The 19648-nt window shown below is 41.0% G+C and overlaps 1 protein-coding gene across 6 annotated transcripts in view; it reads left to right on the plus strand.

Annotated features, from left to right (window-relative positions):
• LOC108704157 (actin-binding LIM protein 2-like) overlaps positions 1 to 19648 on the plus strand; it is a 115548-nt gene that overhangs the window by 49294 nt on the left and 46606 nt on the right. For all 6 annotated transcript variants that reach the window (XM_041579384.1, XM_041579386.1, XM_041579387.1 and 3 more), the window contains exons 3-9: positions 1671 to 1854; positions 3573 to 3688; positions 5676 to 5802; positions 8489 to 8582; positions 12524 to 12611; positions 16810 to 16868; positions 17711 to 17788. In XM_041579384.1, the coding sequence (XP_041435318.1) occupies positions 1671 to 1854; positions 3573 to 3688; positions 5676 to 5802; positions 8489 to 8582; positions 12524 to 12611; positions 16810 to 16868; positions 17711 to 17788 (746 nt within the window). The remainder of the gene's footprint in view (positions 1 to 1670; positions 1855 to 3572; positions 3689 to 5675; positions 5803 to 8488; positions 8583 to 12523; positions 12612 to 16809; positions 16869 to 17710; positions 17789 to 19648) is intronic.

The raw sequence follows: 19648 nt of genomic DNA on the forward strand, positions 1-19648 counted from the left end.
AAGATATAATTAATCCTCATTGGAAGCAAAACCAGCCTATTGGGTTTATTTAACATCTACATAATTTTCTAATAGAAAATAATGAAGATCAAATTACAGATATAGCCATTATCTGGAAAACCCCAGGTCCCGAGCATTCTTGATAACAGGTCCTATACCTGTACCATGTTTCTATGTCCTCCTTATTGTCAATGTATGTCCTTTCTCCTTCTTCTACTTTTCTCCTTTTCTCCTTTTCTCCTTTCTTCCTTCTTCTCCTTCTACCAGTTACTGTATCTCCTTTTCTCCCCAGCTGACGTTATCACTTCTTTCACGTTTGCTCTTTTTACCAATGTATTCTCTTTCCCTTTATATTCCACACTTCTTAATCCCTCTACTGTACTGTCTCTGCCCATATCCACTTCTCTTCTGCTCCCCCTGCCATTTATCTCTCCTTTTTATGTGAAGAATTCATTGCTGCTGTTATTTTAAAGATATCATTACATTTGTAAGGACAACTTTTTTAACATTAAAGACGTTTCATACCATTGCTGATATTATGCCATCCAAGCTAAGGGGTCCATTTACTAAAGTGCGGTAAATCTGACTTTAAGTTTCCGCATGTTATCGCTGAGAATATTTTTACGCCAGAATATTCGCAGCGACTAAGTTTACTAAACATCGATACGCTCAGAAGTCATTGCGATCACTTGCGGTAACTACGTTAAGGAATTAGCTTACGTTAGCGTTACGTTAGTAATTTTTACTGTGACACTTATGGCCAGAAATGCATCTTCAAAACTCATAAACTTTATTGACTGATGATTATACCATCCAACAACATCACCAGAGTAACACCAATCAAACATGTATGCATCATATAAACCCTTCTGCCAATAGAATCATAGGAACAAGAAATCATACCAGTCAATCTCTTTAAAACCAAAAAAGCGTAGAGGCTGACGAATCCTTGGACTGTGATGCCGCTGCCAATAATACGACTCTGAGCTGAAACTGCTGCTGTTGCAACAGATAGAAGCAGAAGCCAAAATATCCTGTCAGCAATAGCTACAGATCTCTCTCCTTTCAGCAAAGAATGATGGGTAAAAAAAAACAGTATTATGGGATATTTCCTGCCCCTTGAGAATTTTCTGGCGAAAAAAATACTTTTACGCCACTACATAGGTGGCGGTAAAAGTTTGCGAATATTCTGGCGTTAATTTTGTCTTTAGCACATTTCGCTGTTTAGTAAACCATGTGTTAATGTGTACGTAGCGTTATTTTCAGCGAATGCGATAAGTGGCGGACAATTATTCTTGCGCAAGAAAATTCGCAAATTTATATTTACCGCAGGTTAGTAAACTGGCGATAACATATTTGGTGAAAATTCTGTCTATATATTGTGCGAATATTTTTAACGCACTTTAGTAAACGGACCCCAAAGCATGCAGTTGGTTTATTTCAGTGGGGAAAAAGTCTTTAGCCTTAATGACCTTATTATCTTTCAAATGTATATTGTAGTCGATTTCAATGCAAGTCTTACAATATCATGCTGAGGGAAATATAACTAATAATATTTTCTGTTCATATATGAAAACCTTTACATATCCATGAATATCACTGCCAAAAAGAAGCATGTATCCCTCACCGCCTGTATTAATCTCCCTGTAACTTCTGCCATTCAATCGCAGTGTGTGGCTGTGACCTTGCCCAGGGGGGCTTCTTTGTCAGACAAGGAGATTACGTTTGTACTCAGGACTACCAGCGACTGTACGGAACCCGCTGCTTCAGTTGTGATGAATTCATTGAGGGAGAAGTTGTTTCTGCACTAGGAAAAACCTACCACCCCGGCTGTTTTGTATGTGCGGTGTGTAGGTGAGTAGATGACCATATATGCAGTATGTATGTTTTTCCATTGCATGTAAGGGCTGCTGTTTAGAAATGGAATTGATAGCAACTCTTCACTTACCAGAATTGAAACAGATGTTACATCATTTTCTGCTCAGTATATTGTGATTTGACCAGACCAAAAACATTTAAGCACAAAACATGACCAATCTTTGTAGGATAACTCCCCAAAGTAGACCAGAGGCCCAGGCCCTCAGCTTAAGGGAGTGAATAATCCATATGCAAACAAACAAATGTTGGTGCAAGGCCACATATAGATCAGACCAAAGGGGTAGATAAAAATTTAAAACCTTTATTTATACAAACATCTGTCGCCTGATGCGTTTTGTGTCACTAGGACACTTAAGCTGGCCATAGATGTTGAGATTTTTAAAAGATCAGATCCTGATCGTGAGACCACGATTTTCTCGGAACGATCATATGAATTTACCATCAACTAAAAAGACCAATTTGCCAGGAAAACAAAGGGGAGCTGCCTGCTTGGCCCTGCAAACATAGATAGATTGCACTGGGACCGACAAAGATTTTTTAACCTGGCCGATCAATTTCCTGACAGATGTCGGGCGAAAAATCGTAAGATGTACGATCGTTTGAATACCACTAACCGCACGATAATTTCGAAGGATTGGTCGGACTTCCCTAAAATCGGTCGTTCAGCAAGAAGAATCGTCGCGTCTATGGGGAGCTTTAGTCATAGGCAAGTCAAGTCAAGCCTATGTCGAAGTTCGTACGAATAGTCGTTTCGTACGAGCGCATCTTTGCGTCTATGGCCAGCTTTACTGGAAATTACCCATCAGCTCTTGAGGCACTGGCAACTGCATATAAATAGGCTCATTTCTGCTTTGAATCAGAACACACGGAAGACACAGGGATAATGTTGAGGGACAAGTTAGGGGGCCTGGCGTCAGATTGACAGGACTAATGCCATCAGCACGACATTTTGGGTTGCAGGTGCAACTTTGGGTTGATATTAGCCACCATGCAGGCCCGGACTGGCAATCTGTGGGTTCTGGCAAATGCCAGAGGGGCTACTATAAGGTCCCATAGAAAGTCACTATTTAGTGGGCTGGTGGGGGCTCTTTGGGCCTCTATGTGGGCTGATTGGGCCTCTATGTACCTGAAATGCCAGGGCCTATTTTAATTCTCAGTCCAGACTTGTCACCATGGAGACATTTATAATTAATAATGGTCTCTTTTTTTAGTAGACTTAAGGTATAGTGATCCAACTAACAGAATTTAAGGTTTATTGAAATAAATGGAATGGATTGAAGGCAGCCAATCTCAGTTTTAGCAAGGCTTTACTTAGAATATATTTCAGTTAAGTTAGAGGCCATTAGTCTCATAGTCTCGCTAGAATGAGGGTGACTGCTTCATACAGACAATAGAGACAGAGAATCCACAGTTGAACTGGAGAGATTCGGATTGAAGGTCCAGTGTCCACAGAGAACACCACGTCAAGAGCCTACCCTCCACCCAACAAAAACCCTCCACCATCTTGTACCGCCGGGGGTGGAATCAGAGCAAGCGGCCCAATCTGGCCATGGATTCACAAAGTGGTTTTCATGCAGAATGGCATCTAACAATTACTGAGCCTCTACTGAATTAAACTCAATGATGCCTGTTGAATGTAGAATTTCACAATGTCCAATGACACTGGAATAATGATACTTTAAATTCTGATTCAGGAGCCCTTTCCCCCCTGGTGACCGTGTCACTTTCAACGGCAAGGAGTGCATCTGCCAAAAATGTACCATGTCTCCGACAGTTGGAAGCGGCAACTTCTGCATCCAGGCGCTTCGAAGTAGGTCCTTCTTATAAATGTTATATTTTGTTTTCTTTACTGTACTGCACCCCAGACAATTTCATTTTTATTATTTTTTGTTTGTTTTTCATTTTCACAGAATACACTGAGGTAATAAAGAACCCAAACTACTCCAAATGTAGAGTATCTAATAAAGGGAATATCCATTAGAGAAGGCAATTGTTCTCAGCCCAAAAAATAGGACTTGTGATGAAAATGTTTTCCGTCTTTCTAATCTCAGAATAAGAATAATAATGAAAGATTGGTTTAATTTTGAATTAAACCGTATAAATGAAGTATGGTTGTTTTTACAACCCTATCGTCTCTCTTCAGTCTGTAGAACTAGGACAGGAGGAGATGGGACAGTTTGGCCCTACCCTTTGTCCCAGTGCAATGGAGAATAATGAGTTCCACCCTCCATAAGGGCAGAGACACAGGCTGCTATTGCTGGAGATTAGTCGCCCATTGACAAATCGCTTCTTCTTCTTCGGGCGACTAATCTCCCCAAACTGCCTTCCCACCGGCTAGAAGTAAATAGCAAGCGGGATGGCACTAAGATTGCTTCGTCTTTCAGAAGTCGCCTGAGGAGGCAACTTCGGGCGAGTTTAGAAAACTAAGCTTTCTGGGTGTCATCCCACCAGCGATTTGCATTCTAGCCGGCGGGAAGGGCGTTCCGGGAGATAAGTTGCCCGAAGAAGAAGTGATTGTGCTGGGCGACTAATCTCCCAAAATAGCAGCGTGTGTCTCTGCCCTAAACAGGGAAATTAAATTGATTCTTTCAAGGTACATAATTAAATTTACAGTAGACAGATAACCCCCCTGTATAATGGGCATATGCTAAGACAACAGTCACAACAAAGGAGGAAAGGGAGGGGTTCTACTGTATATAAGATCTCCAATGATCTACGTCGCAAGGACCAAACATGGAGTAGCTTCACTTTCCATGTTTGTCTTGTTTGGCTAAAGAAAGAACAAAAATCACAGATTATTTATGATTAACACAACAAGCAAAAAGTATGTTCAGAACAAGTGCTATTCATTGAAATCATGTTGTACAATGGTTTATACTGCTCCTCTAAGCAGCAGCCTCCTTATTGAGAACCAATTAGACTCACACTGAGCTGTCAAAAAAACAATAAATATTACCTCTAGAATCATGTAACATATTAAACAGAGGGAAAGCAGGATGATCCTAAAATCTCTTTAAAACAAATCCCAAGCTATTTGTGCTCTTTTCAGCTTTTCAATTGGATTTAGCTGCCACTTTTTTTTCTGTACTGTCACCTAAGACCCGATAAAGCTTCTTCCCTAGGCACAAGACCTATATAAATAGATGCCAATTTAAAAAAAATATTACCGTAGTCATAGAGGAGTGTTCATTTGGAATTTGAGGGCTGTCTGTTCTGTCCCTTGTAATTCGAATGACAAAAATGCAGTAATATTGACATGGGGATGATACATTATATTTCTCCCTTGATAAGCGTACTTGGAGATGGGGTAGCAGTGGTTGCTTGTACTTATATTATATGTTTCATTGGGGCAGATTTACTAAAGAGTGAATTGTCGCCAGCGGCTGCTTCACACACTTCGCACCTAGTGATGGGCGAACTTGGGTGTTTTGCTTCGCTGAAAAATTCGCGAAACGGCATTTAATGCATTAATGAATTGTCGTCTGCGCCTGTTAGTGAATTGACAATGTCCCTGCAGATGTGATTTCTGATGAAAAGTCGCAAGCGTTAGCCACTTCGCCCTTTAGTAAATCTGCCCCATTGTCTGGATGAAGTAATCCAAAATAGGGATGCACCCAATCCAGGATTCGGTTCAGGATTCGGCCAGGATTTGGCCTTATTCAGGATTCACATTCGGCTGAATCCTTATGCCTGACCCCATTGGACCAATTAATATTTCTGTTACTGGCGCCTATAAAAAACAGTGATTTTACCTGGAGATCTTCTCACTGGCATTGATAAACTTTATTTTCTTACAGATTGCGGCGGTTGCGGCTTGGAAATAAAGAACGGACAGTCACTGGTAGCTCTGGAAAAACACTGGCATTTGGGATGTTTTAAATGCAAAACCTGTGGCACACCTCTGAAAGCAGAGTATATCAGCAAGTAAGTAATACTTAGTATATACCCCCTTTGGACTCTCACTAGAGAGAAATTGAGACAGATTGCATTCAAGGGAATACAGACAATTTTAGGAATCACAGCAAAACTTTTCAGGAGCAGTTACACTCATGGAATGTCTTATGTCTATAGTGGTGAGGGTGCTTGGGGCAAAACAGACTTGGCAGGGCCAGGTTAATAAATCCAGTAGAGGACTGGCCAACATGTACCATTTAGCTATTAAATAAAAACCTGTCTGGGCTGAATATCTTGCAACATGTCCCTCCTGAGAATCCATAACTTCTGGGAGGAAATGAAGATTTTACCTACGGTAGGTATCTTTCCTGTTAAGACTTTAACCCCATTCTCTTTAATAGACATTTCACTTGTATGTTACATGGATATTATGGGGGTTATTTACTAAACTCTGAATGCAAAAATCGCAAATTTTTCGGGAATTTATTAAATCCTGAGGATGGAAAAGTCAGAATCTGAAAGTCCTGCATCTCAGACCTGTCGAGGTTGCATATAAGTCAATGGGAGAAGTCCCAATGATTTTTTGATGTGCGCTGGGTTTCAGGCAATACCCCGAGTTTTCAGGTGAAAATCGTGAAAAGAAAAAAAAATCGTGAAAATCAGATGAAAAATCCGTGAAAATCAGTTTTTTATTCGTGCAAAGCAAATTTTTCGAGAAAATGTAATAAATAAGAGTAAAAAATGCTTAGCGGAAAATATTGAGAAATTCGGACTTTGATAAATAACCCCCTATATATGCATCATTGACACTATACTGGGCCATGGGGGATGTTACTAAGGGGCTTATTTATCAAAATCCAATTTTTTTCAAATTTTTTAAATAAAAAAAGTCTGACCAAACTAGAATCCACTATTTGACCTTATTTATCCTTGACAAAACTCAATAAAATAGGTTTGGAAAAACCCACCAAAAATTAGAGTTTTTACAAAAAACAAAAAAACATGAAAAATTCTGTTTTTTATGCCTGAAACACTTGAATTTTTAGTGAAATTGATGAAAACCCTCGAATCTTATGTTTTTTGGCCGAAACTCAGCGCAGACCATGATATCTTCAAATTTGAAATGGGACCTTTGCCATTGACTTCTACAGGACCCGGACAGCTTGGAGATATTTTTGGAGTATTTGCAGATTCGGACTTTTTGCAGCCTCGAAGTATAATAAGTCACAAAAATTCAAGGTTTCTATCCTCTAAAAATTTGTGCTTTTTTTTTTTTTGGAGTTTTTTCCATTTTTTTTCTCATGAAAAATGGTACAAAAAATATCACAAAGCACAGAGAGTGTCAGAAAGACACTACTATACTTTGCCTTTTTCTCCTAAGATATCCTGGCATTGCAACAATCATTACCATTTTAACCTAGTGTTGTTAAGTAACAACCAATCAGCAGGTAGCTTTTAGAGGCCACCTGTTTGGATTACTAGACCTGGTTCCAGATCTCTTTTTCTACCCACTCTAAAGCTGACCATACGTGACTTACACAATGAGGGAGGGGAATGTCGGGAGTGTAATGACACAGAGGAAGTGCTGAATGGAAAGTGAAAGTAATTGCCTGCCCTGACTTTATGCCTAAGGCATAGAGGAGGGGCAGGCAATATTTGATTGACAGCTGAGACTTTTAAACGAGTTTATAATAGGTATAGATGTTTTAAACAAAAAAAAAGAATTTGGGTTTCATGTTTAATTTGAAAAGGACTTTTATGATACAGCTTTTATGTCTGGGTGACAGGTCCCCTTTAAACTGGGGATTTAGTCAAACCTCAATATACCTTGCAAAATGTCACGAGGAAGTGAAGCATTTGAAATAATTTATTACTCCTAGATAATGGCTTTGCATCAACTGCCCTTTAATCTGAATTGGGACAATAGAATTTTGCTTCTGCTCAACCAAATCTTTTGGCAGAGCATTTATAATTTGGCCAAATCCCAAAGTTAATTGGGTTTATATTTAGCACACCATTACCTGCAATAATGGGAAGCAGCATGTGCCCCTTTGCTGAGCTGCAAACCATTATTGTTCATTGCCCAGTAAAACTAATTAATACAGAATTAAATTACCGGATATCTGAATTTCAAAGTGAAATATTTTGCCACGATTAACCCCCGAAAAATGACCATAAACTGGTAGTGATTGGCGAATTTATTCAGCAGGCATGGATTCACCTAGAACTTCCCGCATTTCGCCCCCTGTGAATGTTACTGCGAAACAGAGGCGAAAATTTTTGGATTTGGACAAAAGAGTGGCGCTTAAAAAAAATGGTAGTTCGTGTCAAAATTGTCGCACATCAAAATTATTTTGACGCCCATTGACTTGCAATTTGCAAATTTTTTGCCGTATTGTGGATTATTCAGAGTTTTTCGGCAAAGGGAAACGGGACAGATTTGCCCATTACTATAAACTGGATAGTAAAAAAAAATGTACCTCGATTTTTAAAAAGACGTTGCGATTTGTTGCAGGAAAACAAACGCCCATTGACTTTGGCAATGAATTTGGCAATTTTTTTCTGCTGTCAAAACAGATCAGATTCTCCTATCACTAGAAAGAAGCCAACCCATCCGTCACCTTGTTCCATTGAAAAGTGATGGATTCTGAGGCATATTGCATTGCGTTATTAGGGTAGTTTTTCTGAACTGATATTCTGTATATTGTTGTTACAGAGATGGAATTCCATATTGTGAAACGGACTATCACGCTAATTTTGGCATAAAATGTGACCACTGTGAGAAATTCATCACTGGCCGAGTGTTGGAGGTAAAATAATTGTTATTACAATTTTATTTACATAATCAGCATTTTACTTAGGGTTAGCACCTTTTGGCCCGGTTGAATCTGGGCAGGGAGCGGGACCGTGATGCAATGGGGGCGGGGTTGTGATGCTGTGGGGGGGCGGGCCATGATGTCAGGGGCAGGGCTATGACTCCACAATTGGTCATTGGGCGATTTCTGCGTTATTCATAGGGAATCATGTCTGGTTTTCCTAATTTGGAAAACCGGGCAGGCAGTTTTGAAAAAAACGGGCCAAAACTGGACAGGTGGCAACCCTAGTCTTACTATAGCAATGTAGTTGAGACCAGGGCCGGAACTAGGGGTAGGCAGAAGAGGCACCTGCCTAGGGCGCAACAACAGAGGGGCGCCAGGCACATACCTCGAAAACAATCCTTTGCTTACCTCTAGTCCCTGTTCACTGGCCTGTGTTGCGCTCTCCTCTCTGCCCGCCCATCAGACACTCTAATCGGTGCTGATGCACACGCGTGCTAGGGTTGAGGTCAGGCGCATGCGCACACAAGTTGCGGTCTCGTGCAGTGGCGTTCAGGCGCAGTCGTGTCCAGACGCACTCATGTATAGACATGTGAGGAGGGGGGGTGGAGCGGGCTGGCTGGCCGGGTTGCCTAGGGTGCCCAGTCGGCTTGGCCCGGCACTGGTTGAGACTGAAATAGGATGTACATAGAGCAAGTTCAGCCCTTCATGTGATCTTTTAGTTAATTTGGTCCATGCAGAGGGTCAACATTCTGCTGTGCCATTGTTTCAGGGGTCAGATTATAAAATGAGGATGTTGTTTAATGGAAGTTAATGGAGTCCTTAGTCATGAGCCTCCAGTAAGCTTGTCCTGTTCTAAATGATTTAAAGGGAGGAAAGCGGCCGACTCAAGTACAGCAATTAATTGTTCAGCTTTACATAACATTCAACACATTTATTAATTTGCCAAAAATATCAGGTAAATATACCCTGCTTATAGGCAATCAGTAAAACATGCACTAGGATCTTTATTTATCTGGATGTTAAAGTTTATGATATCAGTGGGAGCAGCCATGATTGCAGCCTCAGTCAAACAGTGACCTCTGTTGGCCATCGTTCTATGAGGAAACAGTAGACTGGTGACTTTAATTTACAATATATGAAGGAGTAATGTCAGAATAAACAGGGTAACTCCAAGAAACACACGCTGCAGCACTCCGAATCCTGTGAAAGTGGTGTATGGTGCCAACAAACTAGGAAACGTTTTGGGCCCTTTCTCAAGCAACATGTGTTTCTTGGAGTTATATGTGGGTCCCTGGCAGGAGGACCAGCAGCTTTCACCCAGTGCTACAACAAGCGGCGAGTTATAGTTGAGCATCACCTGCATTTGGTTGTGTCAGAATAAACAGGGGGCACCCTTGCTTTAAAGAAGAAGGAAAGATAACAAAGCAGTTTATTGCCAATAGATTTGCCACAATAGTGCAAGCTATAACTCTATATTTATTCTGCAGAATGCATTACCATACCTGAGTAAACAGCTCTAGAAGCTCTCTCTGTTTGTTTAGGATAGCAGCTGTCATATTAGCTTGCTGTGACATCACTTCCTGCCTGAGTCTCTCCCTGCTCACTCATTGCTCTGGGCAAAGACTCTGCCTACAGTTGTACCCCTCATCTTGTTTAGAACCTTTCGCCTTGCACCTCTCGTTTTAAGACCTGGCGGCATCTGAGTAGCTGAGGGCTCCTCCCGAGGCCAAATGCGGCTGCTACAGGCGGAAGCACGAGTCGAGACCAGGGTGCTTGGCATTGGTTCTAGATTCAGGGTGCCAAACGTGACACTGCTATAGCATTTCCTCATGTTGAATAATGAATAGAGATGAATCAGCCGTGCATCACTGTCCTGCTGGAAATAGCTCCTTATTTCTATTAATACCCTCTCGACAAATAGCCTTTATTTTTGAGTGTGACATTGTTTAAGATTGCTGACATGTTGGGCTCAGGGGCACAGAATTTTATATTTAGTGTGCTTATAATAGAACGTGTCATTAAGCTGCAACCCTAATGCTTTGCAGCAGAAAGAGTGTCCCTGAATGGTACTGGAAGTCAATTAAAGTGATAATTAGATTTCTTATTTACCAGCTTCTTCATTATCTGACTGATATGAGTGAAGTAAGTGGGGCTCATTTATAAACAGCGGGCAAAGTTGCGTCAGGGAAATAACACAGAGAAACCAATCAGTGATTAGCTTTTTTCAGCCTGAACATCTCATTGGTTGTCGTAAATTACTGCCCAGTGTTCTCCAGTGTTTATAAACAAACCCAAGCGAGTTGACTGCCCCTTTTGTCTGCTCATTGTCTGATCATTTGCTCTTTGTTGCACCCCATGAGACAAGTGCAGAATCCTTGCATTCCTATAGCCCTTCTATACCTAATTATTTGGAGGCTGGTGGCTTGTGGGGTTGTGTGAAGCTCATATAGGTTGTAATACAGCAGCCGTAAACTACAGGGCTCCCTTACCCCCAAGCCTTGGGCTTCATTCACATTCAGGGCAGAGACGCGCTCAGATTTTGGGGAGATTAGTCGCCCAGCGACAAATAAATCACCTCTTCTTTGGGTGACTAATCTCCCCGGACTGCCTCCCGCCAGCTAGAATGTAAATCGCTGGCCGGATGACAATCGGTGCAATTCGTTTTTCGAAGTCGCCCGAAGTTGCCTCACAAGGAAACGAAATCTCCCTGAATCTTCTTGTCTGCCCTTACCCTTATAGCTCAGCTTTTTATAGATATTTAATCGATATTTTAATAGATTTTGGGTCTAGAGCATTGTGGGTTGACAAATTCTTGACCCTAACCCATGTCTTTAGGACCCGCACCCGACCTGGCCTGCCATTCCACATTTACTTATACAGGTATGGGGACCTGTTATCCAGAGTGATCTGGACCTGAGGCTTTCCGGATAACTAATCTTTCCATAATTTGGATCTTCATACCGCCCGTCAGCAGTGTTACCCCTGCTCTGATGTCACAGAGGGGGCGGAGCAGCGAGCATCTATAAATAGACTTTAGACTATAAATAGACTTCCAGACACGGAAGTGGAGCACCTGAATATTTTGTGTGAAAGTCGGGCCGAACCAGCTCGGTCTTGCAGGCTTGGGGCTGACCCAGACATCATTACATGGGTCCTACAATGGCAGCATTTTGTGGGTTTGGGTAGGTTGCAAGTTAAAGGACAAGTCAACCCCAAAATAAAAGAAAGCATAATTCTACTTTCCAATGTACATGTATTTAACATTTTCAGAAGTGATGGGAGAATTTATTCACCAGGCGCAAGTCCATGGCAAATTTCTGCGGCTCGCTGCCGGGCGAATAAATTTGCGAAATTGGTGCAAAAAATCCCAATTCCAATGGTGACGGAGTTGACGCCGGCGTCAATTTTGACTTTTCACATTTTTTTTACCTGTTTTGTGAATTTCACAGCGAATCGAAATGGGACCAATTCGCCCATCGCTAATTTTCAGTGCTTTTAAAGATGTTTGTTATCGAAAGCAGCATTTGCTTTACTCCCAGTTGTTGCTTTTTGAACAATTTTTAAGACAAAGGTCTTAGTTCCCCAGCAGCAAAGGGGTCTGTTAATCAGCCGCCTTGTCTTACATTGTATTAACTGTCTGATCCACCAGGGCAGAGAATAGAAAGGGACAAACACTGCTTTCAATAGCAATACACATACACATGAGAAAATGGGTAATGAATGTATATTGCAAAGTTGCTTAGAATTAAGTTTCCTTTTTATTAGGCAAAAAATCGTTTTTTGGGGTTGACATTTCCAAGGTTTTGAAGGTAAGGGTTTTTCCTGACCCACGCATCAATAATAATTATAGCTAATGTGGTGTGTACAGTAATTAGGATATTAAAACAGAATGGTGACAATGAATGAAATATAATCCTGATGTGTGTATGCAGGCTGGAGAAAAGCACTATCACCCAACGTGCGCCCGGTGCGTCCGCTGCAGCCAGATGTTTGCAGAAGGCGAGGAGATGTACCTGCAAGGTATGAGGCTGCTTAATATGTTTCCCTTTATTAAAGGAGAACTAAAGCTTAACTAAAGAAGTAGCTAGAAATGTTGTACATTATGTTTTATGCTTCTGTACCAGCCCAAGGCAACCACAGCCCTTTAGCAGTAAAGATCTGTGTCTCCAAAGATGCCCCAGTAGCTCCCCATCTTCTTTTCTGCTGATTCACTGCACATGCTCTGTGCTGCTGTTACTTACTGAGCTTAGGGACCCACTCACAATATACAGTACACATAGAATAGAAATGTCACAATATAAGGCTGATTAGTAATTACAGATAATTACTACATGGCAGCACAGAAACCAGTGCAATTAGCATCAGAATTGAATAATCAGCAAACCTGTAGCATCAGCTTATATTACAGGGGAAGCTCATTTTCTGCTGGATAATTAGTGACGAGCCCTAAGCTTAGCTTCTCAACAGCCAATCAGAGCCCACTGAGCATGTGAGTGTCACAGACACTTTCCAAGATGGTGACCCCCTGTGACAAGTTTGAAGTCCTGGATCATTGCTGCTATTGACAAGCTCAAACTTTAGCCTCGTGCAATAAGTTCAGTATAAAATATATGGCATTTTTAGCCACATTAATTTTTAGGTTTTACTTCTATTTTAAGAGGGAAATGCAAGCAAGTCGTTCATCTAAAAAAAACACCTAATAACAGATATACCTTTTAGGCTATTGTATTCGGTACCAGTTATTATTACCGTATACTTTATTTATATACAGTAGCGTCAAAATATTTACGCAGCACTTTCCAGAGATTGTTCATCATAAACATCAGTCACTGTCCCAGCAGAGCTTTTGTTGTGGACAAATGGTATTGGCAATTATGGCAGAGACACACGCTAAGATTCGGGGAGATGTAGTCGCCCAGCGACAAATCTCCTCTTCTTCGGGGCAAATCATTTCCATGAACTACCTCCCGCCGGGTAGAATGTAAATTGCCGGCGGGACGGCAATCGGTGCGTTTCGTTTTCCGATGTTGCCGTACGAGGAAACATCGGGTGACTTCAGAAAATGAAGCACTCCCGAGTGCCATCCCGCTGGCGATTTATATTCTAGCCGGCGGGAGGCAGTTCGAAGAGAATAGTCATCACTAAGTAAAGGCGATTTATCAAGTGCGACTAAATCTCCCCGAACTTGAGCGCGTGTCACTGTCCTTATAGGGCACACTGGAACAAGATGTAACCGGCTATATTGTGGCTTGTTATACTTGAGGGGAATCTAATATTTCATTGTAGGAATCAATAGGTGACATGGACAGAGTGCAGTTGGGTGCTGCCAATATTCATTAGGAAAGAAGCCACTGGAAATCTCCTTTAGTCTAGAGATCATCGCTTTCCCTGTTATGTTAGTTTTTGTATGAATTGTAACCAGGGCTGCCATCAGAAATCACGGGGCCCTGTACAGCAAAATTTTCTGGGCCCCCTGGTCTCGACCAACCCCAGATCCCACCCTCAAGCCCCACCGCAGATCCCACCACACACCACATTAAACACAGACACCAGCACTAAATATGATAACCCCCCCCCCACACACACACACACACACGCAAACTATAAAAAGCCATTGGTGATCAGGGCCCCCTTATAATTAAAAAAAAACCAATTGGCGCCAGGGCCCCCACAAAGTTTTTTTTAAAAAAACATTGGTGGTCAGGGCCCCCTACAAGTTAAAAAAGAAAATCATTGGTGGTTAGCCCCCGCACCTACAAATAAAATAAAAAATTGCACTAGGGTCCCCCATAAAAGTTTTTACAAAAACATTGGTGGTTAGGGCCCCCCTACAAGTTTAAATGTATATATAAATAAAAAAAATTGTGCCAGGTCGCCCACCATAAAAGTTTTCAAAAACATTGGTGGTCAGGGGCCCCATAGAATACTTTAAAAAATTATGGGTGGCCTGGGGTTCAGTTAAAAGAAAAGAAAAACATTGGTTCAGTGGAGCTTACCTTCTTTAGCTTCTTCGGCTCCTCGTAACTTTTCGTGGCTTTGGGTCTTTTCGGAGCAGCTTCGGGTCTTTTTGGAGTGGCTTTGGGTCTTTGGCGCAGCTTCAGGTCTTCGGCGGTGCAGGAACTTTGGATGACAGCAGGGCCCCTCTTTAGCCCCAGGCCCGGTACAGTTGTACCCCCTGTGCTCCCCTGATGGCGGCCCTGATTGTATCTATAGCTGATCAATCGATCAATGTTGCTGCCGTCTGTTTTTGAGAAAATTGCTGCTCTCCAGAGGTCACTTGTGCTGGCAAAGCAACTTCCTCACAGCAGAAGACGGAACAACAAATAATATTATTTGTTCAGAGCCCCACGGAGCAGCTGTTCTGTAACACATGCCCAGCAAAATATAAACAATGAAATATAAAAGCTGAGAATGAAAAATATTTGGATATCCATAATGTAGGGATCTGACCAGGGCCCTTAGATAGATGCTTGGACAATGTCCCTGGTCCATGTCACGCAGAGAACAATGGAAATGAGTTCATTGTGTCAGGATTACAAGGAATAAATATCCATCTGAGATTCCCACTCCAAAGACATGATGGCATTCATTGAGAGTAGGGGTGGGGTTGATTAAAGAGGAATATCTATCTCAGCATGCAAGCCCTTAGCGGATATATTTATTTTATAAAAACATATATTGGGAGTCCTCTAAATAAACATGATTTCATTATTATTGCTTAACAGCACTGTAAGTATTGCCGAGTTATGAATGAGACATGTCAGCACATATGGAGCCTGTAAGTGGGACACAAGTAGTGGTCCTCAGTTCAAGTGCTTAGGGTGATCTAACTTCAGCAAGTTGAAAATCTATGATGGCTATGATGGGGAAGGACGGTGGCATTATCTCTCCCTACTATACCTGCTATCCCACAGTCACACTCCCTTCCCAGAGACTATTATCCACTGTTACTATAGGCACCATCTCTCCCTACTATACCTGCTATCCCACAGTCACACTCCCTTCCCAGAGACTATTATCCACTGTTACTATAGACACCATCTCTCCCTACTATACCTGCTATCCCACAGTCACACTCCCTTCCCAGAGACTATTATCCCACTGTTACTATAGACACATCTCTCCCTACTATACCTGCTATCCCACAGTCACACTCCCTTCCCAGGGCTATTATCCACTGTTACTATAGGCACCATCTCTCCCTACTATACCTGCTATCCCACAGTCACACTCCCTTCCTTCCCAGAGACTATTATCCACTGTTACTATAGGCACCATCTCTCCCTACTATACCTGCTATCCCACAGTCACACTCCCTTCCCAGAGACTATTATCCCACTGTTACTATAGGCACCATCTCTCCCTACTATACCTGCTATCCCACAGTCACACTCCCTTCCCAGAGACTATTATCCCACTGTTACTATAGGCACCATCTCTCCCTACTATACCTGCTATCCCACAGCCACGCTCCCTTCCCAGAGACTATTATCCCACTGTTACTATAGGCACCATCTCTCCCTACTATACCTGCTATCCCACAGTCACACTCCCTTCCCAGAGACTATTATCCACTTTTACTATAGACACCATCTCTCCCTACTATACCTGCTATCCCACAGCCCCAGTCCCTTCCCAGAGACTATTATCCACTGTTACTATAGGCACCATCTCTCCCTACTATACCTGCTATCCCACAGTCACACTCCCTTCCCAGAGACTATTATCCACTGTTACTATAGACACCATCTCTCCCTACTATACCTGCTATCCCACAGTCACACTCCCTTCCCAGAGACTATTATCCACTGTTACTATAGACACCATCTCTCCCTACTATACCTGCTATCCCACAGTCACACTCCCTTCCCAGAGACTATTATCCCACTGTTACTATAGGTACCATCTCTCCCTACTATACCTGCTATCCCACAGTCACACTCCCTTCCCTGAGTCTATTATCCCACTGTTACTATAGGCACCATCTCTCCCTACTATACCTGCTATCCCACAGTCACACTCCCTTCCCAGAGACTATTATCCACTGTTACTATAGGCAACATCTCTCCCTACTATACCTGCTATCCCACAGCCTCTGTCCCTTCCCAGAGACTAGTATCCCACTGCTACATATTTCTAATATCAGTAATGTTAGAAAAAGTGAATAAATGAGAAATAACTATAGCAATTTCACAAGTTTTTTTGTTTTTTTATGCAGGAAACTCAATATGGCATCCCATATGTAGGCAGGCCGCCAAAACAGAAGAAAGAAATAAGGTAAAAATATTCCACTGTATTAATTTACATGTATGTTTTTCTACCTTTAACTTGTTTATTTTGCAGCTGAATTGAATTAGAATGATTGAGCTGTTCAAGACTTCAGTCAACAGATTAGATTTACTCATCAGTCCTTCAGACTGTATTTCAGAAGCTGACGTAGATGTATTGCGTTAATAAAAGAATATATTCACGGATTGACAAAATTTGGCCTTTGATTTTAGCAGTTTCTTGACTGTGGGATAGGTCAAGAGCTCATGTCTTTCTTCTTACATGATTTCAGCAAAATTACATAGTTACATAGTTACATAGTTAAATTGGGTTGAAAAAAGACAAAGTCCATCAAGTTCAACCCCTCCAAATGAAAACCCAGCATCCATACACACACCCCTCCCTACTTTTAATTAAAATTCTATATACCCATATCTATACTAACTATAGAGCTTAGTATCACAATAGCCTTGGATATTATGTCTGTCCAAAAAATCATCCAAGCCATTCTTAAAGGCATTAACTGAATCAGCCATCACAACATCACCCGGCAGTGCATTCCACAACCTCACTGTCCTGACTGTGAAGAACCCTCTACGTTGCTTCAAATGAAAGTTCTTTTCTTCTAGTCTAAAGGGGTGGCCTCACCAATGATAGCAATGGTGAAAATGCGGATGAGCTGCTATAAATTCTAGGGCGACACACGGCACTTCCTACAGGAGACACAGAAAGGAAATATACTTAATCCTGTTCTTTTCTTCTTGTTTATTCCAACTTTAGCACTGAAACCTAAACAAGGGACTATTAACTGTTTATTGGACAATTGTATATGTTTATGTATTCTCCCCTAGGAGACAAGAACGTCCTCGGAGAGCATTATTTCAGTACCTGCATCAAGCACATCCGGATCACCGAGCAGAGTCATTTATGTAAGTTGTATAGATAACTGCCTAGTAGTACAGCAACTAGTTTAACAAGTAAACATATGTGAATCAAAAGGACTTTCATTAAAACTACTACAGATATGGTATCTGTTATCTGAAAACCCGTTATACAGAAAGCCCGTCTCCCATAGACTCCATTATAATCAAATAATCCAGATTTTTAAAAATAATTTCCTTTTTCTCTGTAATAATAAAACAGTCGCTTGTACTTGATCCCAACTAAGATATAATTAATCCTTATTGGAAGCAAAACCAGCCTATTGGGTTTATTAAATATTTACATGATTTTCTAGTAAGATATGAAGATCTGTTCCCAAGCATTCTGGATAATAAGCCCATACCTGTATTTGTCTGTTTCAACATGAATTCAACCCAAACAAAATATTTCACATCTCCTAAAGGGCTCTACACCCTATTTTTTATTTTCTCTTTTTGTATTATTATGGCACTATGAAGAATTACAGATATTATTGTTCTTGTTTTGTAGTTCGGAACTACTATGAATAGGCTAAATTTACAGGACAATAGTCTGGCAAGTCAGCAGCAAATGTTGGCACATGTAATGTCACCTTTAGATCCTCAGCTGTTTTATGACTACTTTTAGATCCTTGTGGGGACTTTGATACTTTTTTGTTATTTTTTAATATGTATTAATAAACTATTTTTACTACAATATGCATGCTCTTGGGATTTTTCAGAATTTTTGATACTTTTAGATCTTAAGCTAGCTAGTAGAATGTAACAGAGCTGCCCTCAAAGAACTCCATAAAATCGATGGTTATTTTTCTTTAAAGTGAATTAATGACGGATGGTGGTTATTAAGTCAGAACAATAGGCAATATATGTTGTCTCTATTTGATGCAATTCACCTACATTATTATAACAGAACAACTGTGCTGCTAGTTTGTGATGGGAGATCCGGTCTAGATAGTATCTGTCTTTTTCTGATTGAATACAGTATAAAGTGCCTATATATTTGGCCAGAAATCAGATGGGCCTGTCAGAGGGCTGATAAGCACTGAATTGGTCTAAAGGACCTGAACGGCATCTTAAAGGGCATGTAAAGTCTAAAATAGAATAATGCTAGAAATGCTGTATTTTGTATACTAAATATAAACATGAACTTACTGCACCACAAGCCTAATCAAACAAATAATTTATGCTTTCAAAGTTGGCTACAGGGGGTCTCCATCTTGTAACTTTGTTAAACATCTTTGCAAGACTAAGACTGTGCACATGCTCAGTGTGGTCTGGGCTGCTTAGGGATCATCATAAACAAAGCTGCTTGAGTTCTGCATGGCTGGGAAGTAAGGCGGGGCTCCCCCTGCTGTTCATAAGTATGATTGTTTCCCTGCTCAGCAGTTAGGGACCGTCTGACAATTCCTATCCACAGCACTAAATGAAGGGAGAAGTTCACTGCATACAGTCAGGTTTCTTATAAAAACGGTACACATTTTTTAATTAAGGTATATTGGAGATAGGTTTCTTTTTCATTAAAGAAAGTAAAAATGGGATTTCATTTTTTTGCCTTTACATGCCCTTTAATTGTGTCTGTGTAAGGCCACCTTAACTCTTTTATTCTTATTCTGACATTAATAATAAAATATATTTATATAATATATATTATATAAAATATATATATTTACATGAAAGAATTGTATTTGTAAGGCCTGGGATAACCACTGAAATCAGCAAGCGGCCATGTTTACTCTTCTTACATGACTTCCTGTAGTCCAAATAACAACAGAGACTCCACATGATACTATACAAGGACCTCGTGGCTCTGCAGTTTATGTGAACTACAATGTTCATCATCTTTAGCCAAAGTTAACAAATGAGACTTTC

Source organism: Xenopus laevis, chromosome 1S (assembly GCF_017654675.1).
Source record: "Xenopus laevis strain J_2021 chromosome 1S, Xenopus_laevis_v10.1, whole genome shotgun sequence".
In the NCBI taxonomy this organism is placed as follows: domain Eukaryota; kingdom Metazoa; phylum Chordata; class Amphibia; order Anura; family Pipidae; genus Xenopus; species Xenopus laevis.